Source organism: Melopsittacus undulatus, chromosome 6 (genome assembly GCF_012275295.1).
Source record: "Melopsittacus undulatus isolate bMelUnd1 chromosome 6, bMelUnd1.mat.Z, whole genome shotgun sequence".
NCBI lineage: Eukaryota > Metazoa > Chordata > Aves > Psittaciformes > Psittaculidae > Melopsittacus > Melopsittacus undulatus.
This window is the reverse complement of record NC_047532.1, coordinates 75,885,393-75,899,608: the sequence shown is the minus strand read 5'-3', so window position 1 is coordinate 75,899,608 and position 14,216 is coordinate 75,885,393. Positions and strand designations below refer to the sequence as shown.

General features: G+C 42.6%; 1 protein-coding gene and 1 non-coding gene across 2 annotated transcripts; both read left to right on the top strand.

Moving 5' to 3' along the window:
* Positions 1-913: 913 nt before the first annotated feature.
* LOC101878068 (protein FAM122A-like) lies at positions 914-12,707 on the top strand. Its single transcript, XM_034063994.1, has 10 exons — positions 914-1,197; positions 1,548-1,626; positions 2,861-2,917; positions 3,291-3,334; positions 3,415-3,469; positions 3,681-3,782; positions 5,117-5,205; positions 5,753-5,817; positions 8,186-8,282; positions 9,337-12,707. Exons 1-10 carry the CDS (start codon positions 1,082-1,084, stop codon positions 9,485-9,487), a joined length of 855 nt encoding a protein of 284 aa, XP_033919885.1. The 5' UTR covers positions 914-1,081; the 3' UTR covers positions 9,488-12,707.
* LOC115946384 (small nucleolar RNA U109) lies at positions 9,119-9,265 on the top strand. Its single transcript, XR_004080476.1, has one exon. It is a non-coding gene; the product is annotated as a small nucleolar RNA U109 (small nucleolar RNA).
* Positions 12,708-14,216: the final 1,509 nt, after the last annotated feature.

The window sequence follows — 14,216 nt, the reverse complement described above, 5'->3', positions numbered from 1 at the left end:
TCTTGTACCTAGTGCTCTGGGAAAAGAATTACTGTTTCCCAGGAGAAAATGGAAACTTTTATGAATTCAGTGCTGGTAGAGACCCTGAAGATCATCTGTGTGTAAGAGACAGACATATATTGTAATTGTTATTACAGAAAAATACTAGAAAATAAGATTCTGGAAGCACAATATTTTGCTGCTTGGAATGGAATTGTAAATGTCATTCCGAGCCCCACATGCAGCCAAGAGCTAGAATTTTGGGTCTTACAATGAACTTTATGCCGGATTTCTAAGAGCAGCATGGGGGCTCATATTACTGATTAAACCCACAGCACGTTCTTCAGCGGCACAGCAGAACGCTGGGGAACGCTGTGAGACTGCAGCTGAGGAGCGAGAACCTAACCCTGAGCAGGTCTCAAAGTGTTTTCACCGCTGCTCTACCGGGGCTGAGCCCGGAACAGACCCAGGTAAGACCGGACCAGTCTTATGGCCCCCTGGGCCTCACTGGAGCCCGCGGCCCCTGCACTGTCGGTCTCCGAGCACCTCCTCTACCGTTTCAAACGGGCGCCCCGCCCGCTCAGCCGTTCCGCGCGTGCTCTGCCGCTCTCGGGAGCGCGCACGCAGCCGGCTCTGGCGGGATGGCGCCCTGTAGGGCATGCGCAGTGCCGCGGTGCGGCCGCTGGAGGCATGCGCTATGTAAGGCGGGGAGCCCTGCCTCCGCCTGGCTTTCCGCGCATGCGCGCTGGGCGGCGGCGGGCGCGTGGAGGGGAGTGCGGCCCAAGGCGCTCCGAGGCCTGAGGCGGCCGCACCGGAGCCAGCAGCGGGAGCGCGTTCGTGTGGCGGCGGCAGCAGCAGCGGCGGGTGGGGGAAGGCGCCGTTCCCCGGGCCTCCCTCCGGGCCTCCCCCGGCATGGGGCGCTGCTGGGGCCGCCCCCCTCGCCGGGCTCGGCGCGCCCCCGGCCTGTGCCTGCGGCGCCGCCCGCGAGGCCTGTAGGGGCCGGGGGCAGCGGCGGCATGAGGAGCCGCTGCGGCCGCCGGCAGTGAATGGGCATCGCGGCGGAGCGGGAGCAGCCGGAGCCGGAGGTGCGGCCGCCGCCGCGATGGCTCAGGAGAAAATGGAGCTGGACCTGGAGCTGCCGCCGGGGAGCGCCGCGGCCCCGAGCGACGGGGGCGGCCTGAGGAGATCCAACAGCGCCCCGCTCATCCACGGGCTCAGGTGAGCGCGGCCCGGCCCGGCCCCGCAGCCCCGGAGAGCCTTGTCCCTCGGGGCCCAGCCGTGAAGTGATGCAGGCCGACCCGCAAGCAGTTGGGCCCTTGCTCTCCGGTGCTCGGCGCAGGCTGGTGCCCGGTGGGGGCCTCACGTCCCCGGTTTCGGATCGGGGTGGTGGGTGGCTGCGGAAGGGCAGCAGCGGATCCCCGCGGGCTGCCGGGGAAGGTGGCTACTGCGCTGCCGTCAGTGAAAGCGGAGCTTCTGCCGACGTGAAATGGGTGTTTTTGGACGCTGGGCAGCTGTAAGTGAAACACCCCTTAGGAAGCTACTCACAAAAGCTTATGTTCCATCCCCAGTGACAACTCGCAGGTTTTTCAGCCTTACGTGCTGCGAACTCGCAGGAACAGCACAACAGTTACGAGCCGTCACAGCATGGTGAGGAATCTTAAGCATGTTTTGTTTACACTTAACAAGAAGTAATTGAACTGCAGAAATGATGTTAAACTTGATTTGTATTTGCACTGTGCATCCCAGCAACCTTTCAGGCTGCAGAATATGCGGGTTTTTCTAGCTGTGACTGCAACCTGCTGTCATAATGCTGGTGTATTTGTTACCTGTAGGTCCCCAAGGAGACAACAGCAGCTGAAGCTGTGTGTGCTTTAGCTTAAAGTTAACTTGGACCTGACTGTGGGTTGGAAGAGAAAACTGTTGTCACAGTTAAAAGTCTTTTAATTTGTTGTAAAATTGAAATGGGGGTTAAGTCTTCATTGACCTGCTTGTTTGACATTGGAAAGGGTGAACACTACATGTCAGAAAATGATTTAAAGAAGAATAATTTGCTGGGTGATGTTCTGCTGTTTCTTACTGAAGTCTAACAGTAACAGCCCTGCTGTTTAACCTGTCAAAGATGGTGCGTTTCCTTTTGTTCCATCATATCGACTCCGGGATCTATATGCTCTTTTCCACTGAACATTTTTTTTCTCATCTTGAGGCTAGTGAAGATAAAGTCCTATAGGCTTTGAGAAAAGCAATACTTAAAATCCTTAAATAGGATTCTCTTTTGTGTCTTGTTATGGGATTTCTGAGAAATAAGAGTAACAATTTGGCACTCGAATCAGAAGGTGTTGCAGAGAACAAATGGACATCCTCAATGGGGACTGTTGGCCCATTTGTATGTGATGGTGGCCAAAGTTCAGAGGAATGAGATGTGTAAAATTGGAGAATTGCAACAGTCAAGTTTTAGGGAGTGTTGTTCAAACCTGAGCGGAAACACTGGGATTTCTCCCTTATAATAGCCAGCTCCTTGCATAAGTTAATACAGGAGTTTGTCATCTTGTTCTGTACAGCTGGGAATTATATAATGTTCATAAGTTCACTTAAAAAAATCTCTGAGTTGTCTCATGGTAGTTTGTGTATTTGAGATGCTGAGCAGTGTCTGCATGCAAGCCTGAGCTCTGTGCCACTTGCTGATAGAATGAATTTGTAAGTTGTAAAACAAGTTTTCTCTCTTGAAGGTCAGTATTTTCTTTTTGCAACATGATTTGAGTCATCCACATGTAGTACAGCTCATTTTTAATTCACTAAGAATGCAGGTGGTGGTGAATAGGATGTATGCAAGGTGCTGAGATGTGATTTAATCACTGTGGCTGTCCCTTTTTTATTTCCTCAGTTGTTGTCATCATCTCCTATTCGTATTCCTAGTAGCCGACTTCATCAGATCAGAAGGGTGAGTGTAGGTTTTATCTGTGTATTTAGTAGCAGAATGAAAAACATTATATAATAATTAAGTACTTAATGGGAGTTTCTTTCCTGTTGAGTTCTTCAAGCACTAGCGAAAACCCAGTCTTTTTTAAGATTCAGTTCCAACAAGGAAGCATCCTTGCTTTTTGCTACCTTATGTTTAAGCTACCTTTCGGTTTTGATGTATTGTTTCATTTAAGAAAAACTGAGCTGGGCTGGTAGCTCTCTTTTCTTTCTGGAGTGGTCCTGCTGTTTGCATTTCAGTTCTAATGGCAAGTTATTGAATCATGAGTGCTATTCCAACTACCTGTGACAAAGCAAATATTATGGGGAAACTGAGGATGTTTTATCTCCTGCAGGAGGAGGGAGTGGATTTAATGAACCGAGAAACAGCGCATGAAAGGTGGGTGTTATTCAAACAAGATGATAAAATAGCCAGAGTTATCCTCTTTGTAGCTACTGATGGGGTTTTTTGTATTCTAGGGAAGTGCAGACAGCAATGCAGATAAGCCAGTCATGGGAGGAAAGCTTGAGCCTGGTAATCTTTTTATAGATGTTTCCTATTCTACTATTACACTCAACTGAAGAATTTAAGGAAAAGAGAGACATTAACTGTGAAAGTAACTGGAGAAGTTCATCTGCTTTAGCTTTTGTGCATTTGGCCCAATGACTTCCCACTAGAAGGTTGTGCCTTGGATTCTAAGGTGGTGTGCTGTGACAGTGTTAAGTCTGAAACCTTGTGTTTACAGAGCGACAATGACTTGGACAAGTCTGAGAAATCTTCCTCCCCAAAGAGAATAGACTTCATTCCAGTTTCGCCTGCACCTTCACCTACAAGAGGAATAGGAAAGGTAGGAAAAGTGAAATACCAAACTGAGAGAACACTTCAGAGTTTTAGCCCAAGGTGAACTGTGAGGACTTGTGTAACTTCACAAACTGATAGTTTTTAAGAAACCAAACAACAACAAAACAAACCCACAGCCTAAACCCACATTTTACTTGTTTCTAAGAATCAGATCTTTACCATCTCAGAGCTAGCAGAGTCCCAGTACTGCCACACTAGGAGTGTCCCAGTACTGCCACACTGAATGTTTGCAGTTGCTGTCTGTGTGATGTTGGGATAGGTCAGGGTTCTGGTTCTAGGGAAGCTGGAAGAGGTCGTTATAGCAATCAGATTTGGATATGATCTTCAGCTGCATAAATAGGAGCTGCTGGGGAAGAAGTGCCAACATTGGAATATATCATATGTGTAGAGTAAGACTGTAGGCAAAGACTAGAAGCTGCAGATCTGTGTGGTGAGGAGGATGAGAGTGTATCTGTCAGTTATGGAAAGGAAGGCATAAATCACTGGGAAGGAGAACTCCAGTGCGCAGAGCTTGCGCTGATGGGAGATGCTGGAGAAAGGGAATACATGTATATTAAATAAATGCTTTTTCCAGTGAGGACTGGAAAACTGAAAGGCAGCACAGAGAAACTGGGAACTGTGTTTATAGATGGGCTGATTGACCCTGTTTTCAGAATCACCCTTTTGTGATTCTGCTTTTGTACTGCTACATTTTATTACATGCCTCAGCTACTATTGTTGATGGTGTATGCCTGGAGCATCATATTAGTGCTGAGTAAATGTGTTCCTAGTGTAACCCTGATGCTGACAGCTGCTCCTGTACCTTTGGAATCACGACTGTGAAGCAGTAGTAGATAACTTGCCAGAAAACCATTTTTGTGCTTATCTCTGGGCATTCATGGGCTAAGCTCAAATGAGCTGCAGAACCACAGAGCTCTGTTCCATCTGGAATACTGTGTTAAGTTTTCAGATCAGATGTATTTTGAGTCAACTCAGCCTGTTTGTTTAACAAGTCTCTTGAAAGAAGCAAGTCCTGAGGACTGTACTGCTGCTTCTAAATGTAAGAGAACAGAAACAACTCTCTTATTTAGAAAACAGCTTCTATTTCCATTTCAGATTTCCCATGGGTTTGAATTTTAGGTTAATCTCAGCGGGCTTGCTTTAGGCAGTCTGTTTTTGCAAGTTAACGTTTTAATGCCTCTAAGGTTGTGTATGATCATCTCTGCTTTACGCTGTTACCAGCTTTTCTTTAACTGGAGATGTTTTGTTTGGAGGGTGGGATGAAACAACTGAATATTTCAAAGAGAATTCTGAAGTACCTTCATGTGGTGTTCTCTGCAGCAATGTTTTTCACCATCATTGCAAATGTTTGTGAGCAGTAATGGGCTACCTCCAAGTCCTATTCCCAGTCCAACAAGGCGATTCACCAAGTAAGTAATATCTACAAGGAACAGGTATACATTGGCTTAAATTCCAAGGCTGGCATGAAGATTAGCTAAAGCTGATATTAAGGCACTCAAAGTGATTTTAGTTTTGAAATAGCTGAAGTATTGCCACGTAAAAATGCTCTGAAAGTTCAGCCTTTACCACGTTTATGTGGGTGCTCCTATAGAAGCCTGTGTCAACTTCAACCTAGACTCGGTAACTGGTGGGGACATTCCTGGCTACTTCAAATGAACTTTAACTTTTCCAGCATATCAATTTTGTATATTAAATGCAGTTTAGAAATGGGCATGATTAACATGAGGATGTGAGGCACTATGGGAAGGAGAAAGCCCTGGAAAATGTACTGCAATTTTGTCTGGCAGATAATCTGCTTTAATAGCAGGCACTTTGTTATCTATGTATTTAGACTCCCTAAGCATTCCAGTTGTGCAGGAATAGCTTTAAAGAACATTTCATGGTGCTGTAGTTGTGTTGATTTGATGCTAGGTGTGGTGGAATAGGCCTGACTGAGTGTTGGTATTCTCTCTATAGCAGGAGGAGTCAAAGTCCTATTAACTGTATCAGGCCCAGTGTTCTTGGCCCCATTAAAAGAAAAGGTATGTGTATTTAAAGTATTAGATGTTTTATCTGGACCCTATGGGGATGTAGTTTTGCAGCTGGATGCATTTCTTTTTTTCCATGGGTTTTTTGTTCTGCAAATACAATGCACTTTTATCCATGGTGAACTGGAATTTGCCAGTTGTAACTTAAAAATACAGTGGAAAATAGGTAGTCTAAACCAGAAGAATGAAAACCTCTAAAAGCAACAATTACTTAAAAGAGGCAAACTTTGTACACATTTAATGCAATGTTATGAATATTCTTAAGCCCTGACATTCCTAAGAGTACCACTGTACAGTGCACACCCTCCAGTTCATCTTAGGAATGTTGCTTATCATGCACTATCTGCTAAATTTAGTACTGAATGTTTGTTTTCACTCTGAAAGTTCAGAAGGTGAGTGTTTAGAGAAGTGGAATAGATCAGCGCTTTCCTCCTGGAGGGGGAAAACTGCATTCTTTCCTGGAAGTATTCCATGTTAAGGATATTTAAATTACAGCCCAGAACAAGTCTCCATAGCAGAACTGGGAGATTGAGATGTTTACAAGTGTGCCTCTAGCCATGCTTGTTCTTTCTGCATTTTAACTTGGGCATTCTTAACTGCATAAAAAGCATCTCCCTGTATTTTACAAGACTTGGCCTTCAAGAAAAGGTGCTGGTTAGTGTTATTTTAGGGCTGCTTGTTCTATCAGATACAGAATGTTGTCTAATATACATTGAGTTGACAGGGGAGAGGGGCAAGTTTTCCCATGGATGCCAATTCTTTCTTGGCTGTTATTTTCTATGAATTTTAGAGGCATTAAATATTGAACAAAAATTTACCAGACTGGGTAGGGAATAAGTATTTATATTGCATTGCTTCACTTTTGGTGTTTTATGATAGGCTTTATCCAGGTTGTATTGTATTAAAAGCAGGTAAAGGACAGGCTTTTTTCACCTATCCATATGCTCCTGTGGAGTGTCTTTTATGAAGTGAAGATAGGAGTTTGCCTTTTTTACTTGAAATATCAAGGACTTTTCAATGTTACTTAGATTTAAAACATCCAACCCATTTCAATGACCCTAATTTGTTTTCCTAAATACAGAATCTTGTTATTTCTGAATTTTAGCAGTAGCTTTACACTTCATACTCTATAGATGTGACACGGTAACAAAGCGACACTGTGACACATGGGAGGAGAAAGCAATGTATTGAAGAATATTTGTAGAGGGAATAAATGCTGGTATACTGTGCAGTGTGTTGGAGCAGATTTGTCTTTGTGAAATTTGAAGTTACTTAAGTTGGTGGTTTGGTTATATTATAAATGGGGGGTGTTTTGCCCATTCAGCTTGATCTTTCCCTTTGAAGAAGGGAATGTACCTCCATGAGCTAAACAAAGTTTAGGGGGCTTATCAGTCTATAAACCAAGTGGTAGTATAATTCTCTTGCATAACATATATTAATACATACTTTGGTTTGCTATACTGCTTAACTTCCGTCAGCTTTTCAAACTGATACCACAGCTGTTGTGAAGTGTAGGTAAAAAGCCAGAACATTTCTTCCCATTTCGTATGTGTTAGTTGCCAAACTAAAAATGAAAATGTGCTATAGCTGGAAGGGTTTTTTTTTAAGCTTCTTGTTGGTTTAGTGTGAGGTTTCCCTGCCCATGGCAGGGGGGTTGGAACTAGATGATCTTAAGGTCCTTTCCAACCTTAACTATTTTATGATTCTAAATTGATATTTCCAAATGTGTCTATTGTACGGGAGCTCTTCACAAACCTGCTCATTCTCAGGGCAGATTAAACTAAACATTATATGAATTCTCCTCATCATGTTTAATCTTTCAATATCAGTAGATGATTACAGGTACAAAGATAGCCTAATCCACGATGAGTAAATGGAAATGCATACACATGTCATTTTTTCTATTCAGCTTTTCTGTAGCAGTGTACATATGCATCAGAATTTGTTGTCTGCAGGAGCGTGAAACTGAGCCAAGCTGCCATTCCTGCTTTCATAATCACTAAGAACTTTAATCTCCCTATTTTGGCTTATGTCAGTCTCTTCATCTCAACTGCTTACTTAAAATTAAGTCACAGTAATTAGTTTGCTTTAGATTATTTTGCCTGATTATAGTCCAGGTAGCAAGTGCCTAGTTTTATGTTGTTGAGATTGTTGTAGCTCCTCAAAGGATGGACTGGATGGTTATACAACAGCATCAAATGAATGTCTTATCCAAGTGCTCGGCCTGCTGAATGAGAGGATTTGGGTTTCAATAGCTTTGCACTGTCATGGAACAATCCTGTCTTTTACCATAAGCAAATGTTAAATAGACAGACATTCCAGAGGCTCAAGTGAGTTTGATTATTTGCACTGTTTTCCTTAGGTGAAATGGAAACTGAAAGTCAGCCAAAGAGACTTTTTCAAGGAACAACCAACATGCTTTCTCCAGATGTTACACATCTGACCGATCTCAGTTCATGGTAAACTGTTTCATGTGCCCTGAAATGCCAAAATGGGGAGTGTGCATGGATCACAAATGTTCTTGTTTGTTTTCCAGGAAAATATACTCTGCATATAGTTTGTGTATGCATGTTACTGGGAACTGCTCCTGTGGTAGTGTGACAGTGTTCCTGCTCCTTTGATCAGATCTTCCTGAGCAGACTGTAACCTAGATTTTGTGTATCAAAGCCTTTATACTGAATCTGATTGTTACAAATCCCTGTTGGTTCATGAGCAAAGTTCTTTTTTGAGGATGCTTCATTATTTCATTGTGTTGTAGGTGGTGCTCATATAGTATCTGTGGTATTTTGTCTGCATACACAGAAGATGTGTGTGTGAATAGTTACTGCGCTTACATAGTTCATGTTTTTATTCATGGTTTTTAGTGGTGCAGTCTTGTTTATCAGGATTCATTAAAAGCTGATTTCTCTTTTGTGTCAGAAGTCAGAAAATAAGCACTGTAAAATACCAACTCTATTACTACAATTTCAGTTTACCTACAGACTCGAAACTGCTTAGAGAGATTTTATTTCATGTTGCTTCCAGCATAAATGGTAAAAGCATCCATTTACACCCTCTAGAATCTTGTATCAAGACTTCAAAATCCAAATATGAGCATTCCTTACAAGGGCAAAACAGATTTCAAAATGTTGCTCTGAGCAGTTCAGCATTAAAGAACATAGTAACTAAGCAATGATATTGTTGCTGCATTGCTGATTAGGTTATTGCTATTCCTTTCTATACTCTTTTAAGGTTTTATTCTCATTTGTTGTCATATCCTTTCTGTGAGTGATTCAAATGAGAGTGATGATTTATTCTGCATGTTAAAAAGAAAAAAGAAATTCTGCTCCTCATTCCCATAAGGAGCATGAATATATCTGTAACATGCTACAGAAAACAAGGAGTCTTCAGGGCTGCCAGTCTTGCAGTAAAGACTGAGTGGTAGTATAGGTCTCCTACACCTCTACAAGGCGACAGTGCATTGGCTTTGTACCCACAGTCATTGTGCTAAAGAATTTTTTCCTTCTTCCCCAGCCTGTCTTCAGATATTCTTGATGGGAGCAGCAGCAGTGTTGGCTCGTCCTCTGACTCGCTGACTAAAGGCAGCATAACCACAGAGTCTCCAGTGACATGCTCCAACTCATGCTCTTCGTTCATTCTGATGGATGATCTTTCACCTAAGTGACTTAATCTGTGTCTGGTTGTGCTGTTTCCTCACTGTACACTCGTACAGAGAAATGAACTCTCATTCTTGAACCATTAACACGAGGATTACTGAAAGAAAACTATTCTTGTTCCTTAATCCTTGGTGACTTTCCAGTGATTTTGATTTTTTTTCCATTTAATGGACGTTGTAGACCATATTAATGTCTGTTTTTGCAAATTTGTGTTTTTTTAAACAAGATGTCTGCTCAGATTATACTAACGTTTTGCTTTCAGGAACTTGCATACACAATTTGATTCCAAGAATAGGTATCTGCCTAGTAGTGTTGCAATTTGTAGGAGAATTACTTCTATTATTATTGTGGTCACTATGTCTAAGGAAAGAATTTGATTTGGAGGGATTTGAAAATGCTGATTTATTCTCTGGCACTTCTACCATTGAGTAAAAATATTCTCCTTGGTGTTTTTATCTTTAGTCACTAGCTAAAAATTCTTTTATGGAAGGAAGGAAAATCTTTTCTTAGTGCTGCTAGTCGTTTTTCTTACAGTGGGTGTGGAAATCTCCCTCTCTGACATTAAAAACCCACAACAAAATGATTGGCACTTTTGCCACCAATGAAGAAATAACAGTACTCTACAAACATGATTAAAATAGCTGCATAGTTCTCTCCCCAGATCCTTTACCCTGCAGATTTTATGAAATAAGGTCAATATTCAGCAAGGTTTGGCCAAGGAAAATGACCCCATGCCTCGATCTAAGACGTACAGTGCAGTTAACAAAGTTATTTAAACTACTGTGTAGGAGAACCATATTTGGCACCGCCGATGTCTCCCGTGGCATTGAGGTCATAGGTATTTTTGTGCCTTAGGGGGCATTGTTATAAAATGATGGAATGTAAAACCAGAGGGGTGGGTGGGGAAAGCCCTTTTATGTACAGCTTCTTATAGGGTGCTCACCACAACCTGTCCTGGAGGCTGCTTTCCTTAGGAATGCTCGCTGAATGCTGTGGGCAGCCCAAGAGAGCAGCCAAGGTGATGCCCTCTGCAGCTGCATTTACACCTTTGTTCGTCATGAGCAGGGCAAACAGCTGAGCAAAGATTCCATTTCTAAGGAAAGACTTAAAAGTTTGGATTGAACACGAGCTCTGCGTATTGCTTGGCTTATGTTTGAGCTCTGAGCAGGCTTGCTACAGTACCTTGGTCAGGCTGAGGTAAGACAAGAGATATTTTACTTTTTAAAGACTTTAACGGGGCAAAATAAATCCGTTTGTAATCTACTGTGTTATGCTATTTATTATTTATAACTATGTAAAAAGTCTGTGGTGATGAATTATAGTATTTTTTTATGATTGAATAAGTTTTTTATGTTCAGTAATTGCTGGCTGGTTTGTATTTAATACGCAACGCTGTCTGCCAGAATCATAAGCTTCCGGTTCTGAATGTTTGTAACATAAATGCTTTTGTTATCTAAAAGTACAACTTCTGATCTTTCTGAAAGAAAATAGCACTGAATTTCAAGGAAGATGATGTGCTTGAAAAGGGAGCACAAGCTCTGGCAATACTGTCTGGCTAAAAAAAGGGAGGGGGACAACCATAGTTATTTGTGTTCTGAAGAAGCCATTAAGTTCCCAGGAGACATGTACATACCAGGTTATTTTTCCAAGTGTTCCCATTCGATTGTAAGCAATCCCATTGTGGGCCAACAGTGGCACTTTTATTTGTATTCTCCTTTTTCACCTGTGGAGCATTAGTTCCCCACCTTGAATAAATGTGCATATTGTAAAACACTGTCCGTTGGTGCCATTTTTAAAGGAGCTCTGCAGGAGTGAATGTTCAGTTTATTTGTATATGCCCAGTGCTATTTCTTGACCTTTTTTGATGTCTTAAATGGCTTAAATATTTTTCTGTCCATGCTTGTATCCTCTCTGGTGCTAGCAGAAGGCTGCATTGACATCTACAGGACATTGGTAAATGGCGTCTGTGATAAAATTCAACCTGGTGCCTGTGCCCCAGTTTCATCATAGGATGCTTTTAATGGGACTGTGGTGTAGAAATCTGAACAGGGGGTGGCAGAAGGGGGAAGGCTATTGCATGCTTTCCTACAAGTGAGAAGAGCACAGCAGTTGCTTATTTTTGGCTGACTTACCTGTACAATGGATGTATTCCAGATTTGTTTGTTAGTGGAGAGTCTTCTGCCTTTGTAAACATTAGAATGTAAGCTTCATAAAGCAAATGCACATATACTCTTGTTACAGCCGTTTTTGGAGTGTTCTGGCTATTCCCCACTCTTCTGAAGTCATTGCTCTTTTATAAACTATGTATGTAACGCAGACGCAGGCTGTCTCTTGTTTTGGAATGAATAGCATGGTGCAGTGCAGTAGGAACCACCTTGGACCACGTTCTCTTTCACGTTCGTAGCTGTAAGACAATGTGTTACTTTAAAACTGGGTTTTCTAATACTTTAATAGCTGACATCTGCACTTAACTGCACGTGTTGCTGCTGTGGACAGAACCCATCTTTGTGGCAGTGTGAAGGCTGGTACAGCACACTGGCTAAAACTGACTAGAAGGTGCACTTCGGGGCTTGGTAACTGGCTTGTATGTAATGAATTAGGTAGGAGTGTGGGGAAGCAGGCCAGCTGGGGCTGGTAGTCAGCTTTAGTCTATAACTGTTGACACATTTCACTGTTTTTTATGGCCTCACCAGATTTCCTTATGCTGAATTGCTATATGAGTGTCTGAGTTCCTCTCTTGCATCCTTGTTTTAAATAAGAAACCATTAGTGCAGATCTATTGCTGAGAATCACCAGTGATGACTTACCTTTAATGTCACTGTTGACAGGCAAGTTTGAAATACCAGTGTAATTCCAGCAGCATTTTAGATGGACTTTTTAATGTGTTCATGAGCACAGCATTGTGCTGTTGGTCTTTGACTAGCACTGCCTTTAGATCCAATCTGAACCATGCTGAATCCTCATTTCATGGGCTTAAAATGCTGGAAGGGTTTTACCAATGCTTTAGAGAAATGTGTGTGTCAGCTGTGGAACTCTGTGTTTTGATAATATCAAGTGTTCTGAATCAGGAAATGGATTGCAGTATGCATGTTTCATTCTCCTTCATTGAATTTCAAATTGGGGATCACGGGCCCAAAAGCCTGTATTTAAGGGGCTGTTTCTCTGACTGTATGTGATTAAATACTTTCTTCTACAATGAAAGTAATTAAACTGTCAGTGGGTGAGGATGTAAAGCTGAGTCCTGCAGACTTTATTGGAAAACTCCTTGAAATACATGAGGAAAGCTATTGCTGGGGTTTGGGGTTTTTCAGTAATGATAAAAATAGAGCACTCATGCTAAACCCATTTGAAATGTAAGGCTTCAGCTTGGCATGTTTCTCCAGCCAGACCCACATTGGGGGCTGTATGAAGAGGTTAACCTGAGCAGGCTTAGGAGGATGTGGACCTTGTCTTCTGGTGCACCCAATACAATAGACTTGGGAAAACATGTTTGCAAATATGTTCTTATCTGTAGGCCCTCCTTATATATTTGTGGCAACAAAGGCAAGAACTTGGTTTTCCCTGCAGGAATTTCATCTGCCTGTAATCTTTCTGGTAAGATCATAATAAACCAACTTTGCACTAACATGGATTCAAATATTTCATGAAGTCATAAGATTGTTTCATTTGCTTTTGTGGAGTAAAGGCCAAGGAATGTTTTTGGAGTCGTACAAACTACTTCTTGTATTCCAAGGCTGTTACAGGAATGGCAGCTGTCCATAGTAAGTGGGAAGGGATTTTGCCCACCATTCACTACTTCAGTCTCTCTTGGGATCTTAAATGATCCTCAGCCAAGTCAGTGGTTGACGTAAGTTGGGTCACTGGAGGTGCCAGTCAAGAGGATGTAGGAACAAGCTCATTTAACTATAAATGAGCCTTTTACCCCTGAACTCAGACCTAGCTGATCCAACTCATTTTCAGATGAAAAAGGCACTTTTCAAGCAACAGAGGCTTTCAGAACAGTCTGGGGTGTTCAAGCCAATAGGAGAAGACTCCCTGTTGGCAAGCTTAGCACTGTTCTGCTCAATCCAGCCCCAAAAGAGCAAGTTATGCTTGCCAGTCAAAATGGGAGTTGCAGTTGTCCTGGGTTTAGCCATCAGTTGGAGAGGGCAGGGAGCTGGAGGAGGGCTGGTTATCAAGGACCTTTGCTATCAGGCTAAACTCAGATGTTGTCTTAGGGCAAGAATGTTTTCTGGGGGAGTAAATGAGCTGGTTTCAGCATGGTAAGTGTGGGTTTGTGGATGGGGAGTCTTCATGTAAGTGGGTTGTGGTGGCTGCTGGCCTGGCGCTGCCATTCCCATAAATACAAATGCACCCAACTTCCACTTTCAACTGTGTGTGTACCTCAAGGCTATCCTTTTATTAGTGTACTGGGCACTTAAGGAAGTCTCTTGTTTCAATCCAAACCATTATACATTAAAGCTGCTTTTTATTACTTGCTTTTAGATCTTAAAGCCTTTTGATATGGGGTCTACTGGGCCTTGGGTTTGAGTTTTGCCTGTGATTAGCATACCAGGGCCAATGTTTTCCTTTTAAACCTGGAGCAGTTTGTTTTGTGCTGCTTTCATGATAAAGCTGGGAAATGCGAAGCAGGTAGGTCCTTGCTGTTAACAAAGAACGCACGTTAGCTTTGGTGAGCATGAAAGATTGGGGGTTTAGAAGAAATAACACCTGAAAACACAGAACACAGAAATAACC